General features: G+C 40.4%; 2 protein-coding genes across 6 annotated transcripts in view; one reads left to right on the top strand and one right to left on the bottom strand.

The window, feature by feature from the left end:
* Positions 1–410: 410 nt before the first annotated feature.
* erich1 (glutamate rich 1) lies at positions 411–15,312 on the bottom strand. 4 transcript variants are annotated; one of them, XM_080192059.1, is made up of 4 exons: positions 15,197–15,312; positions 10,827–10,976; positions 7,744–7,875; positions 411–1,820 (listed from the first exon to the last, which is right to left on the bottom strand). In XM_080192059.1, the coding sequence occupies exons 1-4, from the start codon at positions 15,213–15,215 to the stop codon at positions 1,459–1,461; spliced, it is 663 nt and encodes a 220-aa protein (XP_080048185.1). In that variant the 5' UTR covers positions 15,216–15,312; the 3' UTR covers positions 411–1,458. The 4 variants fall into 4 exon arrangements, with proteins under 4 accessions (XP_080048185.1, XP_080048182.1, XP_080048183.1 ...); XM_080192056.1 differs by lacking the exon at positions 15,197–15,312 and adding an exon at positions 13,663–13,977; XM_080192057.1 differs by lacking the exon at positions 15,197–15,312 and adding an exon at positions 13,663–13,974 and having other exon boundaries at positions 10,836–10,976.
* A 208-nt stretch (positions 15,313–15,520) lies between these two features.
* dlgap2a (discs, large (Drosophila) homolog-associated protein 2a) overlaps positions 15,521–24,222 on the top strand; it is an 874,451-nt gene continuing 865,749 nt past the window's right edge. Inside the window, exon 1 of one of the 2 annotated variants that reach the window (XM_080192052.1) lies at positions 15,521–15,690. In XM_080192052.1, the coding sequence (XP_080048178.1) occupies positions 15,673–15,690 (18 nt within the window). In that variant the 5' untranslated portion in view covers positions 15,521–15,672. The remainder of the gene's footprint in view (positions 15,691–24,222) is intronic. The other variant, XM_080192051.1, reaches the window with a different exon arrangement.

Genomic DNA, 24,222 nt, shown 5'->3' with positions numbered 1-24,222 from the left:
AAGTGACGATGGATTGTATTTGGCAAGCATAATGAAGCTAGTAATCAATATTTTAACACAATCAGCCATATTTCAGTAGTGATTAAACATGCTTTAAAAATTAATGAATCAACCATTCAATTTAAAGATGTTTTTGATTTCCCATTTTACAAGTGTTATTTCAATAAAGATCTGCCACTGTGCAAAGTACTATAAAGTGAAACAAAATACTTCTTACAATTTTTACCATGTGCTTCTCTAAAGCTTGTAGGGCAAGAACAAGTTCTGAAGGGAGAGCAAATCTCAGATGGTCATGGAATTGATAGGCAGCATCACCTAGAAACGAGAATTTATGCAATTGCCACTACAATCAATTTAGCAGGCGGTGAGACACTTACGTCTATTTAACATAAGCCAATAGTCTTCAAACATTTTGCATGTAACACTGAAAAGAGGTTTATTGAATTCCTTCAAAGCAATGCAAATAACTTAATATTGTGTAAAACAAAAGCTAAGGCAAGAGAAGTAGCAAATCATTAGCTAACAGTACTACTCAAAAATCTGCAGCACCTCATTCATAATTTTGATGATGAAAGATACAGTACCAGTTTTAGATGACCATAAAATTATAAAACAAATATTCTTGGTAATGGAAAAGGAAGGAATCTACAAAGAAAATACTTTCTATATAAAAAGCACTATCATCATTCTACCACAATATTTCCATAACATTCTCATCAGTTAAATTGATGTAATAATTTTAGGGTTGTAAGGATAGAGAATAATAAATATGGGTCCCAAGTTGTCCAATCTCAGTCATGTCACTTGATTTCTTCTCCGTATGATGGCATGTAAATCAGAAATACAGATCTTTTAGTAGCTGATTCTGGAATGGTACTGAAGGGGAACTGGGGAAAAAAAAAACAGCCAGTGACCACTCTTCCAAATTCCTAAATTAGACACTGAAATTCTTGAGAAAAACAATCACCATATTTTCTTGAATAATCTCGGTTATTTTTAGATTCAGTGGTGTTCAGGTCAGTCACAGAAATGGAGTTAAACAACACAACATACGGTCTGCATCACATGAATGATTTTGCCATGTTATAATTGTTCCAATGACAGTTATGTTCTGTGGCAGAAGAAGTTATATCCCAAAATGTTTTATTTTTTATTAAACAAGGCACATGATACTGTAAAATATTTTTAAATGTCAAAGAAATAGCCTTTATAATGGTCTCATCATTCTAAAAGACAAATTTAAAAAATGCACAGCAGGAGGCTGGACTTGTATGCCTCAACAAAATGGACATTTTCTAAAGCAAGTGGGCAAAATTATGCTTTCAACACAAGATCATTTAATTTCCTCTTCATCCAAAAAATTACATATATATTTGGACACCAAGAAGTCTGTGACAATGAAAAGCACCAAGGCAGGCAGCAACTTATTTGTTAAGTATCATCAGAAAAGCACAATTCCTACACGGCATTTAACAAGTCAATGAAGTCAGCTGTTTTATCACCTTCAGCAGCATCTTCTTCATTACTGCCCTCTCCTGGTTGATATGTGAATTCCACAGCTGTGGCTCTGGGTACAAGCCCAGCAGCCTTTAGCTTTTCTTTATGTCGCTTCTTTTTCAATTTTCGCCTCTTGTTTTTAGTCAATGTTTCTGTTTCAGATCTGTCAGAATCTCGTTGTAATGCCTCCAAGATTCCTGTCTGGAACCCCTCTGATTGCTGAAATGCAGATTGCGCGTTTTTATTTATGCAGTCGATCAATGAGGCATTGAGCTTTCTTCTCCGTCGACGCTTCCTTGGAAATTTTTGGGAAGATTCTTCTTCTGTAATTGAACAAGTATTAGTTGTAATAGGTAACTTCCCAATATGAATAATTGTTTATTATCAGATTACTAAACACTATGTTCACTGTTCCATTTTGTCCACAATATGAATCATTGTCTACTGCAGGTCCAATATCCTTGTGTAAATCCAAATGAAACCAAATATGGCATTTTTGTTTGAACCACATTGACCTTTATCGCAGGAAGTCTGTAACCTAAGCCTGATGAACTTGAGCTGACACGAACCTCGCCAATGACACCAGATCTTTAGTGCAGGAAGTCAAGTTGTTTGCTACATTTTACATCGCGAGTCCTCTCCTTTTGGATTGTGGATGATGCTACGGACGGCAACTTGGTACCCTGTATTTATTATTTATGATGCATCTTACTTTTCTAGCTATTGTATTTACATAAGGCGATAGCTGGCCTAATTTTCAGCAATTCTAAGTCAAGTAGACCCAGGCCTATATATATCTGAAAATCAAAATTATCTGAAATCTGGACTCCAATCTGCCCCAAAGGTTTCAGATAGATACTTGACCTGTATCAGATTACTAAACTTTATGTTAACATTATTCCATTTTGTGCTATACTTTTACTGGCCTGCTTGCTAAGTTGCTGCATCAGAATGACAGGTTTGCAGACCTGTCGTTCCCAAGTAGTCATATTGACCCTTGACCCCATCCAACTCAAATCAGAGAAGTTCAAGGAGTTGTACTTCTCTGCACAACTTCTATCTCAAGTATTTTTCTTGTGCTCCAGAAAGCCGAAGTGAACACTTAAGTTGTGGCCTTACCAAAGAATTATCCAGCTTCAGTTGGTTGCCTCAGACTTGATCACTGTCAATCTTTATCAAATGACACTACAGGTATAGTGAATGCCTCAGGACCTTTTCCTAGAAAGCCAGCAAGATCTGAAATTCAGTAGACTTTATCTCAAGGTTTCCCAATGAAACACTCTCCCTGCATATCCCATCCCTTGTCTGTGGGCATATGAATATCAACAGTCACAGCATAAATTCTGTAGCTGAAACAAAAATCACATTCGGGATGTAGGGTCTGCATACCTAGTATGTCCCAGCCCTTTTTGCAATGGGCAAGGTACAGAACGTACCCAACCGGCCCACTCTTGCAAAATTCAATATACAATGTCCAACATTAGATATGATTCTGCAAATAGAAACATTTGCTAAATAATCATCAGAGTATAAAAACATTACATTGGCAGTCAGGCTCACAGTGTGGCCCATTTGCATGTACTGGAAACTACATATTAATGCACAGGGCGCTGTTCTTTCCAGACATCAAGGAAATGTACATACATTGTGCTTTTTCAGCAAAACAAAATAAGTGACAGGCTATAATGCCATATCAAGTGAACAGTTGGGATCCTAACAGATCCCTGCGGAACCCCACTCGTCACTGACTGCCAATCAGAAAAAGAGCCATTTATGCTATCTCTTTGCTTCCTATCCATCTCAGGACATTACCTGCAATCCCATGTACTTTAACTTTACATAGTAGTCTGTTATGTGAGACTTTATCAAAAATCTCCTGAAAGTCTAAATAAGCCACATCCACTAATTCTCCTAGGTTAACTCTACTAGTTATATCCTCAGAGAATTCCAGTAGATTCGTCCAGTACAATTTCCCTTTTGTAAATCCATGCTGATTTTGTCTGACTTTACCACTGCCTTCCAAATGCAGAGTTGTGAAATCCTTGGTACGGACTGTAGTAATTTCCCCAGTACCGGCTTTAGGCTCAGGTTTCCAATTCCCTGTTTTCTCTCTACCTCTCTTTTTGAACAGCGGGTTTACATTAGCTACTCTCCAATCTGTAGGAACTAGTCCAGAATCAAAAGAATTTTGGAAAGTAACCACCAATGAATCTACTATTTGCAGGGCTACTGGAATACCGATGGTCAGTCTATAGTGGAGACAAAGATCAAGGAAGGGAAGGCAACTGTTGGAGATAGATCTCACGGTCCATGGATATGCGCGTTGGGTTGATTGGCCATGCTAAAATTGCCCATTGGTGTCCTGAGGTGCATAGGTTAGAGGGATTGACGGGTGAATATGTGGGGAGAGGGTGTGGGATTGTGGTTGGTGCGGGATCGCTGGGCCAGATGGCCTCTTTCTGCACTGTAGGGTTTCTATGATCATGTGAAGGTGAGAGAGGACCACTCCTCCTGTGACACCCTGGTCAACTCCTCCATCGCCCCCAGCCCTTCATTCCCTTCCCATGCAATCACAGATTGTGCAACAACCGTCACTTTACCTCCTTCCTCTTCACTATCCAAGATCTCAAACATTCCTTTTAAATGATGCAGATTTCACTTGTATTTCCTTCAATTTGCTCTACTATATTCACTGCTCCCAATGCTGTATCCTCTGGGGAGACAAAATGCAGAGTGGGTGACCACTTGTGGAGCATCTTTACTTCATCAGCAAGCTTGGCCCCAACCTTCTGGTTGTTTGCCATTTCAACTCAGCATCTTTCTCCCATATGTTCATCCTAGGCTTGCTGCAATGCTCCACTGACGCTCAATGCGAAGTAGAATAACAACAACTCTCCTTCCAATTAGGCATGTTACAGCTTTTTGGACTCAACATTGAGTTGTTCAACTTTAGACTGTGAACTTTCCCCTCCATCTTAAGGTCCCCCCTTTTGCTTTTTGATCCCTTGACTTGCCCCATCACAACTCCATTCCTCCTCCACGTGGCCTGTCCCGTTGTTCAGCTTTGCTCCTTTTGCCATTATTAGCACTCTTCAGTCCTTAATAGCACCATTAACACATTTTATGTCCATAATAGTCAATGTCACCTTTGCTCTATTTTGCCCCATTTTCTCTATCCACCTCTCCAACTATATCATTCATTACATTTTTACTTCTTTGCAGTTCTGTAGGGTTACATGGACAAGAAACATTAATTCTGTTCCTCCAGACATGATGCCAGACTTGCTGAGCTAATCCAGCATTTGCTGTTTTTATTTCTTAACTTCCATTTGTTTCTACGTAAATCAGCTGAAACCACAAGGCTCAAACTGTGTCATACATCTGCAGCGCACCAAGTGTTTGATCCATGCTCAGAGAGTGAAGAGTATGCCAGAGCATTCACTATGTACACTTCGTAATAACCTAGTTCAGCTATTGTATAGGGCTATCTATACTTGCTAAATACCAAAGGTCTATGGCAGATCACATTAACAGATTAGGACAACGTTCTTTCACTCAATAACATCCACTTGAGAATGGTGGTGGACTATTTGGCAACCAAGAGAAGGCAATGGCATCAATAAACATTTATATTCTCAATAACAGTCTCAGCATATAAATACAAGAGACTAGGTTGAAATGTTTGAAATATCTTTAGATAACATTGCTTAGCCAATTATCTTGCTCAGTTCCTCTTGAGGTATTGTAAGGATAAGATTTATAATTAGTGCACTTCGTGCGGAATAGAGAAAAAAAATGAGGAAGTTGGAGATGGTGCTTCCCTGTAACAGGGTTATCCATAAGAAGAGGTTAATGAGGTTATTTTGAGGGATTTGGAGCTGCTAGAGCTAAAAAAGTGTTGAGCTATTCTCTATAAGTGCTGTTCTGTACAAATACACTGCTTTGGATTGTTATGCCAACTTCTGGTAGGTGCAGTATGACAAATGGCCTTATTACAAAATCTAATAATTATTGCTTGAGAGAGGAGGGAAAAGAACAGTGTGAGAATTAAAGCTATTAAAAGTTCTCTCTCTCTCTCTCTCTCTCTCTCTAGGTAAGTAGGTGCAAACTCAAATATTAAATATTCATTTATACTACTTTCAGCGTTAGGTTTTGCTAGATGACAGTTTACTTTGAATTTATTTCTGATCTGTTGGAATTAGGGAAAAGTAATTTAACATCTAGGTTTTATTTACAGATAGAATTCTCACTATCCTCAATGCCCTGTAACATGTCTCCAGCCATAAAGGACAGAGGGAAGGCATAGAAAAAGTCTGCTTTAAGATTAGGAAGCAGGAAAAGGAACCAAAAAGTTGATGCCTAAATAAACTGATTTCAAATGAATGGATTTCTGGGTGTGGGTACATCCTAGTGGTTTGCATCACTCTCAGGGTACAAAGGTCAGGAAAATCACCAGAAGAGTGCAGCTATGTATGCAAATGAAAGGAGCAAATTCAAATCTTCTACCCAAAAGGGAAAAAAAGAGATCAATTTAATTCTCAATTGCCATTTTAAAAATGTGTTTGAATACTGCAATATATTAAATCTTTCTTAAGTTAAAATAAAATCATAATTGTTATCAATATGGAGTCAGCTTACTACTGAAAACAATCAACACAGATTTACAGAACCCAGTATTACTGATACCAATGTATAGACAATTTGGATTATTCTGTTAAAAGTAAATTACTGCGGATACTGGAATCTGAAACAAAAAGAGGAAATGCTGGAATATCTCAGCAGAGACTTTGTTCAGATCGGAATTACTTGCTGTTTATGTGGTACAAATATTCTCTATCATTTGTCACCCTAAGGTCCTGTGATCTGCTAGCACGGGCTGTTTCATCACACAAGAAGTTAGCAAAATGTTCTACTCCAACATTTCGTCAGTGCTGAGAGCAAAGAGAATCAGCTGAGAGCTTGCTCTCAGCTCTGACGAGGGGTCATCTACTCGAAACATTGGTTCTATTCGTTCCCCACAGAAGCTGTCAGATCTGCTAAGATTTTCCAGCACACACACTTTTGGATTATTCTAGTTATCATTGGAAAGCATCTGAACAATGTGTAACAAAAGCAATGGGTCCTGATAACAATCTAGCGTAAACGCTGAAGGTCTACACATCACAGCAAAATGTTTCCGATAACACATATATCCATTGTTATGGAATATCAGCCCTGCATATGCTAACCATGATATAAAAAGGAAGAATTAATCTTGGTTGGCTGCCAATCTATCACCCTCATCTCAATCAGTAAAGGCATCACCAAGAGTTCGATGAAGTTTAAGTTCTACTAGAATCATGTCTAGCTAAAAAAAAAGTCTTCAGGATCACAGCCAAGGACACTGCTGCAGAAATTCAAGAATCCTTGACCTGGTCATCTTAAAATCAATGGTGCCCTCCATAAATTCAGGAGTAGGACATTTTGCTAACTTCTTGTGTGATGAAACAGCCTATGCTAGCATATCACAGGACCTTAACATTTAGGTTTAGACTGACAAATGATAGGGAATATCTGTACCACATAAGCAGCAAGTAATTCCAATCTGAACAAAATAAACAAAACCTCTTCATTGTCCACCCATTCTCCAGATTTTTGTTCCATCAACTCACCCTCTGACCCCTCCAACAGCCATAAGATTCAAATCAGGCATAAAACAGAATGCTTACAATTTGCCTACAACCAGGCAACATGCAATACTGAGATTTGCTTAACATCAACATATACCATCTCAGTTATTAGTTTAACGTGGCTCTGGGTCACTTTTACTTAATGCTAAATGGCAAAATCAACACACCATCACAATCCTGAGGTCAGCATTCACTAGAAACTCAACTAGATCAATCATATAAATTGCCATGACGACCAAAGTAGGTCAAATGCTGAGTATTCTGCACGAAGTGGCTCACCCCTTGATTTACAAAGGAACAAATTTGGAGCGTGATAGAATACTCTCCATTTGTTGCAACTACATCCATTCAGCCAACAGTAAGCAGCTCAACACTGTCTAGGACAAAGCAATCAACTTAGTATCACTGAAAGCAGTTGACAAGATATTAAAAAAAAATGTGTTTATGGAGAAGATCAAATATTGTAACATTTGTTCATGTTAACCCATATTTGGGATATAAATGTGTTACGAGTGGACTGCTGACATTTGATATCACTAATGTCCATTGATTAAAAAAAATAAACTGATGTTGTTACCTTCTGGTTCTTCACCACTTGAATCTTTAGATTCATGCTGTTCATTTGATCTAGTTGAGCACACTTCAATCCCCGAAGGCGGCAGGCTCACTGTGTAGACTTTTCTGCATACAGGAATAATTTGTGCATCACCTACAAAAGATTTGCAACAAAATTTGGTACTTGATTTCTTTACATTTAGTAAATCTTCAATTTTTTTTATTAAACAATCGTACAAGATTATGGTTATTACACAAGATCCACAATTAATATTTATATTCAAAAGAAATTTTTTGTGTTACATGCTAAATGAAGTTAATACACATTGGCACATAAAGCAAAACATAGATGCTGGAAATCAAAACTGAAAACAGAACATGCTGAAAATACTCAGGAGGTCAAGCATTAATGGAGTGAGTTAATACTTAAAATCAACAATCTTTCATCAAGAACTGGGAAAAAGTTAGGAATGTTATAGGTTTTAAGCAAATTAAAGGGACGGGGGAGGGGAGAAGTTAGAAAAGAACAAAAATGAAAATCTGTGATCAGGTGGAAGACAGGAAAAACTCCCTTTGGCCATACACTACTAAATCTTTTGTCAATTAATCTCTCCTGTCATTATGGTTTTGAACAGTTCTCATTGTTTGAGCCCATTTATCCTCTAACAGCTTTATAGTATTCTTGTCATGGCTTACTTTTCCAAATTCTATGTTGCCAACTGCACTTGTCTTTCAATTTTCAAATTTGATCTATTGCCTTGATTTTACATGACAGCCTGTAAAATACTTCAATTTCCCTTTCATTGAATGAAATTGGCTTCTTTCCTTTCCATTGGTCTTCAATCATAAATATTTATACAGACTATGGCTCTACATAATTTTACTTTGCATTTCACTTAGGCGCAGTTCTATCTCCTATCACACTTTTCTCAGCAATATTGTATTTTTTCCAATAATTAGCCTTATACTTTTCTGACATTACACTGAACTATGAATTCCATTTCCCAAATGTTTCCATCCTTTTAAATTATCTACCTGTAGCACTTCATTACACAGAGCCAGGATTACATTGCAAGGATACTGGTTCCAGCTGTTCACCGTATTGGCCAGTTTACATGCACCAGAAATCTGAGGCCTTCTATCCTCCACTTTGCTTCTAACTGTGTATTTACCTTTGTAATCTGACTGGTCCAGTGATGGCCAGCATGAGATATTTGTAGTTACCTTAATATCTGACATCCTGCTATTGAACCAATCACCTAATTTCTTAAATTATTTCATCACGAGTGGGATCATAATCTTCCCTACACTGTTCATTCTGATACAAACTGTGATTTCTGGCTAATCTTCCTTCCTCTCCAAAAGCTTATGTACCCACACTGGTCTGTCTACACCCAGATTCTTGGAAAGCAACAGACATGGCTCACATTTACAGTGACAGAAGTGGCAGCCATTGATTTTACTCACTATTCATTTATCAGTATGTTCCTGAATTTCTCCTTGTTCAGTAACTAGATTTATACAGAATCATGGTCTACTTGTGAGTACTTGCAAATTACTGTCTTTGCAACAAGTATTTAATATTTATACGTAACGAAGACATATTCAGGAGTCTTTCATTTTCCCCTCTCAACAGATTACTGGTCCTGATTAACCCTTGAAATATTTGTACTAGAAACCATTACCACTTTCTGAACATAACTTTAAGGTTGTGCAAATGAAACTCAACATGTTTCGGAGGGTGTGGAGAGTCTACAGAAGGATCTAGATAGGCTGGGCGAATGGGCCAGGAAATGGCAAATGGAATTTAATGTTAGCAAGTGCGAGGTGGTCCACTTTGGTAGGAATAATGGTAGGAAGGATTATTACTTACGTGGCGAAAAACTGCAGCAGGCGACGGTGCAGAGGGACCTCGGGGTCCTTGTGCATGAGTCGCAAAAACCCAGCTTGCAGGTGCAGCAGGTGGTCAGGAAGGCGAATGGGATGCTGGCCTTCATAGCGAGGGGGATTGAATATAAAAGTAGGGAGGTCTTGCTGCGGCTGTATAGGGCATTGGTGAGGCCGCAGCTGGAGTACTGTGTGCAGTTTTGGGCGCCGTACTTACACAAGGATATTTTGGCCTTGGAGGGAGTGCAGAGGAGGTTTACTAGGCTGATACCGGAGTTGAGGGGGTTGAGCTATGAGGAGAGGCTGAATAAACTAGGCTTGTACTCGTCAGAGTTTAGAAGAATGAGGGGAGATCTCATTGAGACGTATAAGATGATGAATGGGATGGATAGGATAGAGGTGGAGAGACTCTTCCCGCTCAGAAAGGATAGTAGGACTAGGGGGCACAGCCTCAAGATAAAGGGGGGGCGGTTTAGAACGGAGTTGAGGAGGAACTTCTTCACTCAAAGGGTGGTGAATCTCTGGAATTCTCTGCCCGTTGAAGTGGTGGAGGCTACCTCGCTAAATATTTTTAAGACGCAGGTTGATGGGTTTTTGATAAGCGAGGGGATTAAGGGTTATGGGGAGAGGGCGGGAATGTGGAACTGAGCCACGACAGATCAGCCATGATCTTATTGAATGGCGGGGCAGGCTCGAAGGGCTAGATGGCCTACTCCTGCTCCTATTTCTTATGTTCTTATGTTTTCTCCCAGAATGAGTAACGTAACTGATAAAATCATTTAAAATAAAAATCCTAAATCCAGTTCCATATATACACTACTGTAGTACAGTGCTGCCATTATAATTCTACAATCTTTATGGAATACCATATTTAATAGATATAAAAAAATTTCAGTATAGAAGTCTAAATACTGGATCTACCAATATACATCAAGTTCTTGTCTTGACAACGCTGTTCAGCTGTTTCTTGAAAAGTTAAAACAGCAGGATGAAAAATAATCAATAGTTCCATCATGATAGATACAATATACTTGGTGGAATATATACAATTAAATTGCAGGACTGCTGAGCCACAACAGAATAGCTTACATACGAGGGGATGTGGTGTCTCAGCAGTGCTGTCAAGTCAACCTGAATTGAAAAAATGGTAAAATAAGTTCATGGTACTGTATACAAAAGAGTCTACTATGGTTCATTTGTTGTGGTGAAATACTTAACACAAGATACCTATTGAGTCACCAGTGATTTTGTTTCTTTCCTCCTCCTTCCAATTTTGTTTTGTCCTTGAATTTACTGTAGGAGCTTCTTGTATCCTTCCTTCAGGAGGTGGTGAAGAATATAGTTTCTTCAACACCTTTTGTTCAAATACTGTAGAGAAAAAAGTTATAAAGATTATGTATACAGGAAGATGTGCAAATTTACTCGGATGAGAAATTATTGTTTTAGTAGTTTGGGAACTCCAAGTCTCCAAGCCAATGCAATCCAAGACTTCTATAGCCCTTTTGTATGGCAAAACATTCCAGACCACTTAACAGTTGGGTGTCAGACCTAAGCAAAAAACAGCTGATGGCCAAGTGGAATTGTTCCAAAAAGGCTCATCAAGATATCACTCCAGTGCAATGTCAAGTCAAGTTTTACAAGCTGCTGAAGGGTCTCTATCACTTTTGAATATTATAAATACAAGAATAGCTTATCTCAAGTGTTTTGAGCATACAGACACTCCTACATTTGAATATAATTGAAATGTTGGTTTAATTCTTGATGTTATTCAAGACAGTTGAATTTGCAACCTCACTTCACAAGAATAACTATTGCTTTCATTTATCTGAAACTCCCAAAGCAGCAGCACTTTAGGGCTTGAAGCCATTCGTGTGCTTTGATCATATCTGGACACTGCAGCTAACACATAAAAATGAACACCATATCACTAACATATAATCTATGTCAAGCACAACTCAATCATTTTTCCTTCAACTGTATCAATATTCAGTGCTGAAAACAAGATGCCTGGAGTACACACTTCAATATGTTTCCCCATTGCATCCATTACCTTTGAGAGGTTTAATCGCAGCAGAGAGAATAAACCTTAAACCGTTTATTCTCTACATTCATCTACTAGTCCTACAAAACTAAGATAGCAGCAGGTTTGTTTCTGGCGAAACTAACTGATAGTCCCAAATCATTCATTTATGGTATGCAACATTGATTAATCTTCAAAACGAATAACATATTCTCCAGCTAGAAGAGATCGAATGTTCTGGGATTAGAATATTAAATGCTATATACAATTCAATGGCTGCTGTAGAAAATAAATTTGTTAAATAATGGAATTATGGTAATTACCATTGTGATATACTTGATCTATCTGAAGCTCAGGAAGTATGCACTGTATATCGTTATATAATTATTTGAGGCAAGGTGGCCTGTAGAAGTAACAGGCTGAATGGGTTAAACAATTATCCTTATAATGAAACAAAACTGTCCTTCAGTTAAGAGCAATCATAACAAGGATGTATGAATTATAAGTGAGCAGGTTAAGCTAAAGGAGTTTAAAAATGCAAGGACCTGAAAAAAATTAAGAAATTTAAGGAAAAAATATGACCGACAAACAGCACGGAAATGGATTGAATCAGTATGATTGTGAACTGCCTCAGTTCACCCACACTTTACTTCAGAAGCTCACTTCTTGCCAGCAGTCTGGTCAATACTTGGGAATACTGAATGTGCTTACTTATTATTTTTGGAGACTACTCGATAAAGATTAAACATAGCTTAGCCTCATCAACTTATCTCTGCATACATATTATACATTAGGTTTAATTTTAATTCACACTGTATCTTGATTATATAACACATTTCATTCTCATTTCATTTATATTTCATGAACCACAGTTATGGTGAGAGAATGGGCTATACTGTATCTATTCCAGCTCTTTGCTAGAGTTATCCCAAATTAATTCTATCGTCATGTGTGGAAATTGCACACCGTGGATTGGAATGGGCAATCAGGAGAAAGATGGCCCAATGCAGTGCATGGTGACCTTCTTACAAAGGCATGAAAGCAAATGACAAAATGTTAGCGCAGTGTGAGCAGCCATTATTTTAACAAAAATTATATGGTTTTGTGGCAGATACAATCAATGATTATTTTGGTACCAAGGCCCAAAAAGATTAGTGATATTAGTTACAACAATTTGCATTTATACAAAAATGTTAATAAGCCCATCCAAAAACTTTTCCCAAGAACATTAACAAGTAAAATTTGACATCAAGTTATCAAAAGCAACATTATAGAAAATGACAAAAACTCAAGTAAGAGCTAGATTTTAAGGGGCGTTTCAAAAGAGCAAAGAGGGGTAGAGAGGAAATTTCAGAATGTAGGATCCAGGCAGCTGGCACAAATGATGAGCAATTAAAATGAGGGATGCTTAAGGGGCTAGAGTCAAATGAGTAAAGATAGCAAAGAATCCCTACAGTGCAGAAAGAGGCCACTAGGCTCATCAAATCTGCACTGACAACAATCCCATCCAGGTCTTATGCCCATAACCCCAAGTATTTACCCTACTAATTGCCCTGAAACTAAGGGACAATTCAGCATGGTCAATCCACCCAACCTGCACATATTTGGATTGTGGGAGGAGACCAGAGCACCCAGAGGAAAGCCACACAGACATGGGGAGAGCCTGCAAAACCCATACAGGCAGTCATCTGAGGTCAGAATTGAACTTAGATCCCTGGTGCTGTGAGGCAGCAGTGCTAACCACTGTGCCACCCATGTCGTAAAAGGTTGTCAGGCTAGAAGAGATTATAGGGACGGGGAGGGCAATGGCATATAGGGATTTGAAAACAAAAATATTTGAAAAAAGAGATGTTAATAAACTAGGAGCAAGAGATGTAGATTAACAGCCAGCACAGGATGATGGGTGGGTGAATGAGTTTAGGTGTGAATTAGTTATGGATGACAACAGAACATGCAAGACTGAAGTAAGCGATTCCATAACCAACGAATCAAATCAAAAGTCCTGGCACACCAGTTGTGAATGGTAGTGGATACCTAAACAATTAAGAGGAGGCAGTGACTCCATCCTCATCTTCATCCTCGAGTCAAACATATCAGTGGAAAAGCCAAGACTGAAATATTTCCAACCATTTCAGCTAAAAGTACTGATCAATTTGTCTCCTTCTGAGGTTCCCACCATTATATATACCAGTCTTCGGACAATCCGTTTCATGCCACCTGATATTAAGAAATGTCTGAAGGGACAGGATACAGTAAAAGCAATGAGTCCTGACAACACATTTACAGTATCAAAGACTTCAGAACTAACTGCACCTCTCATCAAACCTTCCCAGTACTAGAACACAATGCGGAAAATTGCCAAGAAAACCGGGCAAATCCAATTTAGCTAATTACCCAGCACAAAGGAAGACAACTGTGGTTGTTGGAGATTAATTATCTCAGCTCCAGGATAGCGTCCAAAGCCCTACCCATCTTCAGCTGCTTCATCAATGTCCTCTGACACAAGAGCAGAAGTGCGGTGTTTGCTGATGATTGAACACAATTCCTCACATATTGAAGCAACCCTTACTGATATGCAACAAGACCCAGACAACATTCAGGTTTTGGCTAATAAACGTCAACTGGTGTCTGCATCACAGGTACTGGAAAATGACCATCTCCCACTAACGTTCAATGGCATTACCATCACTCAACCCCCAACATTAACATCCCAGGGTCAATACTGATCAGAAACATAACTGGACTAGCCAAGTAAACATTGTGGAGCGATAGGAATTTTGCAGTGACTAATTCACCTCCTGACCTCCCAAAACATATTCACTACCCAGAAGGCACAAGTCACGAGCCTGATGTAAAAGAGAGAGAAAGAACACAATGGGAGTTCTGATAAACCCTGAAATTCAAACTCTATCTCTGGTAGATACTGCCAAACCCACTGTGCAGTTTCAGTATTTCTATTTTAATTACAGATACCAAGTCTGTGAACAATGTGCTGCAAGCTGCCAGATTTTTTGTTGGGGGGGGGGGGGGTGAGTTATTTACTGAGGTCTCAGCCAGGGATTGGACTTTCAGAAGGGAACACACTCTAAGCTATTAACCCATCTGGTTCATCAATGCCCTTTAGAGAGGGAAGTCTACCATCCTTACCTTGTCTGGCCTACATGCGACTCCACAGCCACAACAATGTGGTTACCTATCCTCTGAAATGGCCAAGCAAACCACTCAACTGCAACTAGGGACAGGTGACAAATGCTGGCCCAGCCACTGACGCCTACATGCCTTGAAACAATTAAGCAGCTATTACCAGAGTTGGCCGACGCTACCTCTCACCCTCTGAAGCCTGAGTTGTCCCCCAACATTTACAGCGTGGGCAAACTTCCGCCTGTTTGGGGCGGGACTGTGTTGTCCGGTAAAACCCACCGTCACCGCACCCAGGATCTCCTCCTCGAGTCGGGAGGTGGGCAAGTGACCATATCTCAACCCCAGGGCCCCAAGCCTCAGCCCACCGAGTCCTACCACCACCCATACCCATTCTCATCCCCATCCCCTGCCAGTGCCTTTCCCTCACCCCGCTGTCTGTCCACCATCGCAACCACACTGTTAACATCTCCATTCAAGCCGCTCGCGCCCCTTCAGTTCAACCGACAAATCCTCCGTGAGGCCGCGACACTACACGTCAGTTACGGGCGGGAGGGGAGGGCCTAGCGAAATTGGACGTTCTGATTGGCCGCTTGGGAAACCCCGCCCTTTCCCTCCGACGGCCAGGTAAACAAGGAGCCGTGCGCACGCGCGCTCCCGGCTCTCTCTCTCGCTCTTCTGCCCTCCCCCCCCGCCGACGCGCTTCCGCCAACCGGCTGTTCGTGCAGCGCATGCGTGGCAACCGGAGCGTTGCCTGGGCAAAATAAAAGGAAAATAATAATAATTATAATCAGTGGGAAAGAGTTTGCGTTTAAGCCGCAAATAAGAGGTCGCGAAAGCGGCCGGGACTTAAGCGGGTCGTGCCCTCAGTGCCATGCGTTGCGTGCTGAAAGGGGGAATAATACGATGTCAGCGTTGAAGAAGGTAAATATTTGTGGGTGTTTGTGAGGGGAGGGGAAGCTGGGCTGTGATTACAGAGCTGCTCACTTCACTTCTTATCCATCCGGTAAATGATGGTGCGGAGCTGCGAGCTGAGCTTGTCGGTGCCGAGAGCGTGTGTTTATAAACTGTCTCCCAAGTTGTCCGCTCCGCCCCACTCACTCAACCGGCTCCAGGTGAGTTCCTGCTCACCCAGCTGTTTTCGCTAACCGAGGGCGGAGCGAGGTGGTGATGGTCAACCTCCGGGGCGGAGCAGGCAGCTCCAGAAGGCGGGTGTGCCTGTTGGAGAGGGAGAGGGATAGGAGCCGAAGGGGGAAGGGGGAAGGTGTGTGTTGTGTAAAAGAGGGTTAACTTGCAACTCGACGGGAAGGGCATGAGATCCGAAGGGGAGGTGTAGGGGAAGAAGCACGTTGGAGGGGGGGGGGCGCAGGGGAGGAGCAGTTTGGAGGGAAGGTTGGAACACGTCAGAGGATTGGTAGCAGCTCTTGAGTGAGTGCTCAAGATTGAACCCGTCCTGGCTAAAGCAGAACACAAGGGTTACATTACCGTCTCCCGAGGTGAAATGTCACAAGTATGTTGTGACATGCATCAGTTTTATTGGCCTGGAGAGTTTCGTGTAAATTGTTAACCTACTCCTGAGTTACCGATATGCGGGCTCACATGAATAATTTTTGCAAAAGTGGAGTTCTCTAAAAGAGAACAGACCAACTATGGAATTACTATTAATAATTGTTGTAACATCAGTTTAAAACCCAATGCAATGGATTCAAGGACAGAGAGAGTCTTACAGCAGAGGGCAGCCTTGTCTGATCAACGATCAGTGTAGGGGCCATTACCTACTCGTATTATCAACCAACGACGCTAGCATACACTGGACCAAAGGACAGTGGAGTACAGGAGGCAGAGCGGAGTACAGGAGGCAGAGCAGAGTACAAATCATTTTGCTGGATGAGCTACTTGCATTTGATGTTATGAATTGGTCCAGGGGTGACATATTTTGTTTACATTAACAGTGTTTGGGACACTGAATAATTATGGCTACTGGCCAGTTCCTGGATTTTGCGCAACAGCAGCAGATGTTTACCTTGCTTGAAGCCCAAAAGAAAATTTACATTTACTCATTCATCCTATCTCGTTTTGCTAGGACACAAATGTAATGCTATGCGATGTTATCAGTTTTCACAATATAGTCACTACTTTTAAAACTGATTATTTAAACTTCCATTCAGTTTCTGAAGCATCTCTGGAAAAACAAATGGTCTGCCGTTGTGACCTAGAACAGTATCGTACTGGCATATAATTTTGAAAAGGACTTTAAAGGTTGTGAATGACCCATACGAGAATTGTTGTGTGGATATAGTGTATTGCTCTAATATTGAAAATAGGGCAGTACAATGATTGCAACGTCACTGAAAACTACTGAGATGTGAATGTTCTGCACAATCATAGTTCTCTCAAGGGAAATTACCTAAAGATTAACAGCTTAGAAATTTTGTTTCTCTGTATTGACCTCTACTGTAGTTGGAAGTTTCAAGGATGAACAATGGTTATGAGGTGCATAATAATATTTTATGGCACACCACCTCATATTCATTTACATGTAAGTGATACCCTTGTTATAAATAATGCACAAAGGGGTTAATACACTTTTTGAGGATAACAGCAATGTGGTGTTAAAACTAACCTGATGCCATTAAGCAACTGACAACGTAAATTCTATCTCAAAAGGGAATGATGTCTGTGAACGGAAAATAGGGAGGGATTACGCAACTGCCCTCTAACAGAAGATTTGGATATTTTAAACTACATCAGGAAATCCCTCAGTTTATAATTGAAAGCTACAAAACATTGTAAACTATGAAATATGAAAAGCAATTTGATTCATTAAACCCACCCAGTTTTGCATATTATGTACAATTGACACAAATAATTGGAATTGTAGCCTTGAAATATCATGTTTTTGAACTTTTTTTATCGCTGGATATGGGTGACCTCTGCTGGTGCTATGCTGATGAAGCTTGTCTCTCTTGCTTTTACACTCTGGTGTTGATAAACTTGCAATGAAAACATTAAAATTGTTAGCTGATGGGATACAGTACATGCTGTAAAAGAAACATGAGTGAGCTTAAGATCACTTTCTTAACATGAGGATCAGATGCAACCTCAAAGAGTTTGAGGTGAACTCTTATGGTTTATAATGAACCTCAATTAGACTAGGATCATCTGGATTCAGTCTGGAACAGAATATGTAGATGCATATTTTCATTGCAGTTAAACATTGTGTATTTCATTTAAATCTATATGATACTATTTAAAAGTCACATAGAGTTTAATAGATCAGATAATTAATCTTAAAAGGTCTGTTTCTTGTTAAGGCATTCTTTATAGTAACAGACAGGGTTAACAGAGAGCTGAAACCGTGTATCCTTTCCTTTACTCTCCATAATCAGTATGACTTCAGAGAAGAAGATATGTATGTTTCTTAACCCCCTTGAATGTGTGTGGCCAATTTAAATGACAGCAGTGGATTTTCATCTGTTTAAATAGTTATTTGCTTAATTCTAGGTGGTAAGTTATCAGGTGGAATGATAAAGATCACAGGATCACATATGGACATGTGGTCCCAAAAGAATGTACTCCAAAGATCTGCGAGTTTGATTGGTCATGATAGGTTGCCCCTGAGTGTCAGGGGGACTAGGAGGATAAACATGTCCGGTTACAGGGATAGGACTTGGGTGGGATTGTTGTCAGTGCAGGCTCAATGGACCAAATGGCCTCCTTCTGCATATAGATTCCATGATTCTAAGAGAAAATGATGAAAATAGATTTAAAAAGTATGAAACAATGCATAAAATACATTTATTTAGGGAAGGTATTTTTATTAATGGTCATGTTCGATGTGAATGTTCATGTTGCTTATAAATTTTAAGCATTGAAGTGAGATGAAAACCAAACATTGATTAGTTGTGCAAAATTCTGTTGTCTGTCCATCCACTTTCTCATTGTTTTATTGTGTGTAAAGGAAGAGTGGTAATGTGAGATAAGCAGAATGGGCTTAAAAATGTAAATCAACTATCTAAAACTAATCCTGCTAACTGTAATTTTGCTATGTTATGACTTAATTTATTGTGTATGTCTATGGTGTTTCTCAAGGTGAAAAAATAATAAATACAGTATTTAAACATTCCGTCAGCATTGTATCCTTCAAGCATCATACTGCTTGCTTTGGCAGTAAAACTAGATACTTTAATATAGTATCAGAGCAAATAAATTATTCATAATTTACAGAACTTTATGCAGCCAGACATATTGAACAAAACAAACTTAAGGTTATTAGTAATAGCAATAGTATCCAAATTTTTAAACAAAAATTTAATTGCTATGGTGACGCAATTTGCATCTTCAAATAGTATTAATTTATGTTGTTTATAACAAAAACAATTTTTTTCTTAGAATGTAGCCAGCCTAATAATTTTCTTAAATTTGATTTTAGAATGTAGACAAAGCTAGCAAAACCACATTTATTGATCATCCCTAGTTTGAGAATGTGTTTGGGATGTTAGCAGAGTGGACCATGGTGTCGTGGAGGGAATGGTCCGTCAAAATGATGCCTGGGAGATGTGATTGGTGGTGGCATCGTGCTGGAGTTCACAGAAATGACAGGTAATAATCCTTTGAAAATGGACTCTGATGGAGTGGAAAATGAAGACAAAGGGGACCCTATTCAGGTTCTGTGTGTAAGAGAAAGGCTGAGGGTAGAAGTTCAGGAAATGGGTCGTATTTAATTAAGAGTCCTGTCAAACATAGTGAGTGGGATTTTCTGCATGCGGTGGCAGAGGTGGCCCGTTATTGGTAGTGGATGGTGTCTTCTAGTCCCACTGCTGGGAAACCCTTGGCGGTGCCTCGCTGTCGGTGGGACCAGAAAATCCCACTGGTAGGAATGACCAGATTGGCCAGTGGGGAGATTGGGGGAGGCAAAAGGAAGACATGCAAAAGCACCATTGTAGAAGATGGCATCATTGGAACAGATGAGACAAAGAAATTGGGTGAATGGAATGGGATCCTTACAGTGTGAGGAGTTGTAGTCAAAGTAATTGTGGGAATCAAAGTCCATCCCCAGAAATGGAGAGAGAAATTAAGCAAGGGAAATGTCTGAGATGGAAGATGTGAAGCTTGAGAAAGGGATGGAAATTAGAACCAAAAGTGATGAATTCTGTTTTAGACAGGAAGCAGCATCACTATAGTCATTGATGTAATGGAAAGCGAGTTGTGGGAGGAAGCCTGAGTAGGACTGGATCTAGCAATGTTCCACAGACCCCAAAAAGGCAGGCATAACTAAGACCCATGCAAGCACCTGTAGCCATACCTTCTATTTAGAAGAAGTGGGGCAAGTTTAAGGAGAAATTGTTCGATGAGTGAATGCGTTCACTCAGGTGGAGGAGAGTGGTAGTGAATGGAGACGGTTCAGACCTCCATTTTAAAGAAGCATAGGGTTTTCAAATCATCTTGATGGGAGTGGAACCATGTGGGGTTTGGGCATCCACAGTAAAGAGGTAATTAAAGATAGGAGATTGATATTGATAAAATGATTGGGGCATCAGAAGAATTGTGACTGTGGATGGGAAAGGGACTGACGAGGGGATAAAGAAGGGAAACAAGACAGGAAGAAATAAGTTCAGTCAGGCAGGAACAGGCTGAAATGATGGATCTACCAGAAATTCCTGTTTGTGGGTTTTAGGAAGGGGGTAGAAGTGAGTTGGGGAATTATGGGATTGGAGACTGTACAGTGAAGTTCTCCAGAGAAGGTGAGATAATTGAGAGTACTGGAAACGATGGATTGATGTCTGGTGCTGGGGTCATGGTGTTGGAGAGGTAGGAGGAATTATCTGAGAGTTTACACTCTGCCTCCATGTAGTAGAGATTGTTATGCCAGATGACAGCAGCATAGTCCTTGCCAGCAAATTTGATAAGGAAGTCAGTTTGATTTGAGAGAATGGTGTGCAGCACAAGGAAGTTAGAGTAGTTAGAGTGCATGAGGAAAGCAAAGAAATTAAGATGGCTGATGTCATGCTGGAAGTTCAAGAACTGGCAAGAGGCCAGAGTGAGGGGTCAAGATGCAGGGAGAATTGAGACGATGGATGGAATGCATCTGAGGGCTCTGAAAGAAATGGCGGAGGTGATAGTGGATGCCTTGGTGGTTATTTTCCAGACGTCGCTGGATTCCGGGGAAGTGCCGGAAGATTGGAAAGCGGCTAATGTTACGCCGTTGTTTAAGAAGGGTGCCAGGCAAAAGGCAGGGAATTATAGGCCGGTTAGTTTAACGTCTGTTGTAGGTAAAATGTTAGAATCCGTCATCAAGGAGGAAATAGCGAGGCATCTTGAGAGGAATTGCTTGATAGAGCAGACGCAGCACGGTTTCATTAAAGGGAAGTCGTGTCTGACAAATTTACTGGAGTTCTATGAGGATGTGTCTAGGGCGGTGGATAGAGGAGAGCCGGTGGATGTGGTCTTTCTTGATTTTCAGAAGGCGTTTGACAAGGTACCTCACAAGAGGTTATTGTAGAAGGTCAGGGGACATGAAGTTGGGGGTAGGGTGTTAGCGTGGATAGAGGATTGGCTGTCAAATAGGAGGCAGAGAGTGGGGGTTAATGGGTGCTATTCGGATTGGCAGTTGGTGACTAGTGGAGTGCCCCAGGGGTCGGTGCTGGGGCCTCAGCTATTTACCATTTATATAGATGATCTGGAGGAGGGAACCAAGTGTATGGTGTCGAAATTTGCTGATGACACCAAGATGGGTAGAACGGCAAATTGTGCGGAGGGTGTGGAGAGTCTACAGAAGGATCTAGATAGGCTGGGCGAATGGGCCAGGAAATGGCAAATGGAATTTAATGTTGGCAAGTGCGAGGTGGTCCACTTTGGTAGGAATAATGGTAGGAAGGATTATTACTTACGTGGCAAAAAACTGCAGCAGGCGACGGTGCAGAGGGACCTTGGGGTCCTTGTGCATGAGTCGCAAAAACCCAGCTTGCAGGTGCAGCAGGTGGGCAGGAAGGCGAATGGGATGCTGGCCTTCATAGCGAGGGGGATTGAATATAAAAGTAGGGAGGTCTTGCTGCGGCTGTATAGGGCATTGGTGAGGCCGCAGCTGGAGTACTGTGTGCAGTTTTGGGCGCCGTACTTACGCAAGGATATTTTGGCCTTGGAGGGAGTGCAGAGGAGGTTTACTAGGCTGATACTGGAGTTGAGGGGGTTGAACTATGAGGAGAGGCTGAATAAACTAGGCTTGTACTCGTTAGAGTTTAGAAGAATGAGGGGAGATCTCATTGAGACGTATAAGATGATGAATGGGATGGATAGGATAGAGGTGGAGAGACTCTTCCCGCTCAGAAAGGATAGTAGGACTAGGGGGCACAGCCTCAAGATAAAGGGGGGGCGGTTTAGAACAGAGTTGAGGAGGAACTTCTTCACTCAAAGGGTGGTGAATCTCTGGAATTCTCTGCCCGTTGAAGTGATGGAGGCTACCTCGCTAAATATTTTTAAGACGCGGGTTGATGGGTTTTTGATAAGAGAGGGGATTAAGGGTTATGGGGAGAGGGTGGGAATGTGGAACTGAGCCACGACAGATCAGCCATGATCTTATTGAATGGCGGGGCAGGCTCGAAGGGCTAGATGGCCTACTCCTGCTCCTATTTCTTATGTTCTTATGAGAAAGAATTAATTGAGCAGGGGAGGACTCCTGCCAAAGAAGTGGCCATGAAGACTAAGGCAACAGAAAACAGTTCAACGATATGCTAAGCCTGAAATTCATTGAGGCAGGGTCGTAAGGGGTTAAAACTTGAGACTTCTGCTGAGCAAACATTGTTCAACATCAGAGAGAAGGTCAGAGATTATAGTAAATACAAGATGAGAGGTGAGATTAGTAGAAGAGATGGGGTCAGAGGGCGGGAGAATAAGAATGCAGAGGGACATTGATACCCACCCATAAGTTGTTGGAGCTTGTGTTCCTTAACACTGAAGGAAGAGGAAAATTTATCTTGTTAAAGTGTCGGATGAATGGAAGAATGAAATGAAAATTATTAGCTCTTAGGGCCAGAAAGTACGTATCTACACTCAGTAATCATATACTCAGCATTGAAGTGTCCTTTTGCCAAATAAATCTTTCTCAGTTGACACATTTTATGAACGCGCTCATAACTGTTACTTTGAAACTTAGAAACCTGACAGTGCAGAAGGAGGCCATTCAGCCCATCGAGTCTGCACCGACTACAATCCCACCCAGCCCCTATCCCCATAGCACCATCCATTTTTGAGGTTTTCAGTCAAGTGCTCCACTTACATGTGAGTTATTGAACCTGACACTCTGATTTTACACATGCAATTACACATACTTAATGCACACACAAATTAAGGAAAATACCCCAGATTATAACACGTGTCAGGTGAAATCTTCATTATCTATTAATTGCAAATTGGCTCAATGTTGGTTTCTCCCTGTTTACAGTCTTACACATAGAGTACTGCAGTGCCTTATGTTGGAAAATAAACTCAAGTACCACTTAAATTTGAAAAAAAGCATGTAATTTTGCTGTCTCATGAAAGGTTTTGACCATTAAAATTTTGCCAATCAATCATGAAGGGAAATAATTGAAAGGCTGATAAGAGGTTCCACTCTATACCATAATATGTAAGATAAAAATCAAATTAATTTCCAAATGGTTTACTTTGAAACGTGCTCTTTCAGGGAGCTTGCCATCTATTGCTATTTGTCATGACACATCACAAGAAAAATGCAAGAAATCCCCCCTCTGATTTGTGGCTATCTCGTACACCATATAGATTGAGGGTGGAAAAAAGGTGTGCCCATCACACTTCCCATAAAGCCTTCCCTGTTCACTATGTAATTTTGTGGACCCACTCAAGAATCCATAGGATCCAGTTTGAAAGCCACTGCCATATGGCATGTGCTCATTGCTTGGAGCAGTCTGCATGACCCTTGCGACAGCAGAGGGATGAGTTGGCTGATTCTTGACCTTGACTTCCTTCATGTTTTTAGGTTAATAAAACTGCCTCAATTGTTATTGTCCTTAATTTTTCAGATGCTTCTGGAAGAATACAATTGCTCTTTTGTCCTGAAAATAAAGACTGAATAATACATTTATTTGAATTTCAGTTTACCTGTTTGCTTAGCAGTTGAGAATTGCTAAAAGACAGACTATTGTTCATTAGATTGTTAAGCCTTCTAAGATACCAGGAAAGAGTACTACTGTGATCTATTAACCATTTGGATGCATACATTCTTGTCAACAATGATCAAACCTTACCAGTATTTTCTACATTTTACAGCATGAGCAAGTTGTAATATTAATAATTAGGAATAATGTATTGTCTTTTCCATTTTAAACAGATTTTTATTGTATTAACAAATGGTTAAGGACTAAAACACTCTGGGAGTTTAAATTCAGCTGATAATTGAACAACTATCCCTTAAAAGAAAATTAAAACAGCTAATAGAGTTCA

The sequence above is a fragment of the Carcharhinus amblyrhynchos genome, chromosome 7 (assembly GCF_965287045.1).
Source record: "Carcharhinus amblyrhynchos chromosome 7, sCarAmb.v2.hapA, whole genome shotgun sequence".
NCBI lineage: Eukaryota > Metazoa > Chordata > Chondrichthyes > Carcharhiniformes > Carcharhinidae > Carcharhinus > Carcharhinus amblyrhynchos.
This window is presented reverse-complemented; position numbering and strand designations above follow the sequence as displayed.

Coding starts and splice junctions, on each gene's coding strand:
- erich1 (XM_080192056.1), bottom strand. CDS start 13,720: ATGTTTGACTCGAGGATGAAGATGAGGATGGAGTCACTGCCTCCTCTT. Junction 7,876..10,826: donor TGACTCAATAGGTATCTTGT/GTTAAGTATTTC, acceptor AATCTTTTGTAG/GTGATGCACAAATTATTCCT. Junction 1,821..7,743: donor AAGTGGTGAAGAACCAGAAG/GTAACAACATCA, acceptor GTTCAATTACAG/AAGAAGAATCTTCCCAAAAA.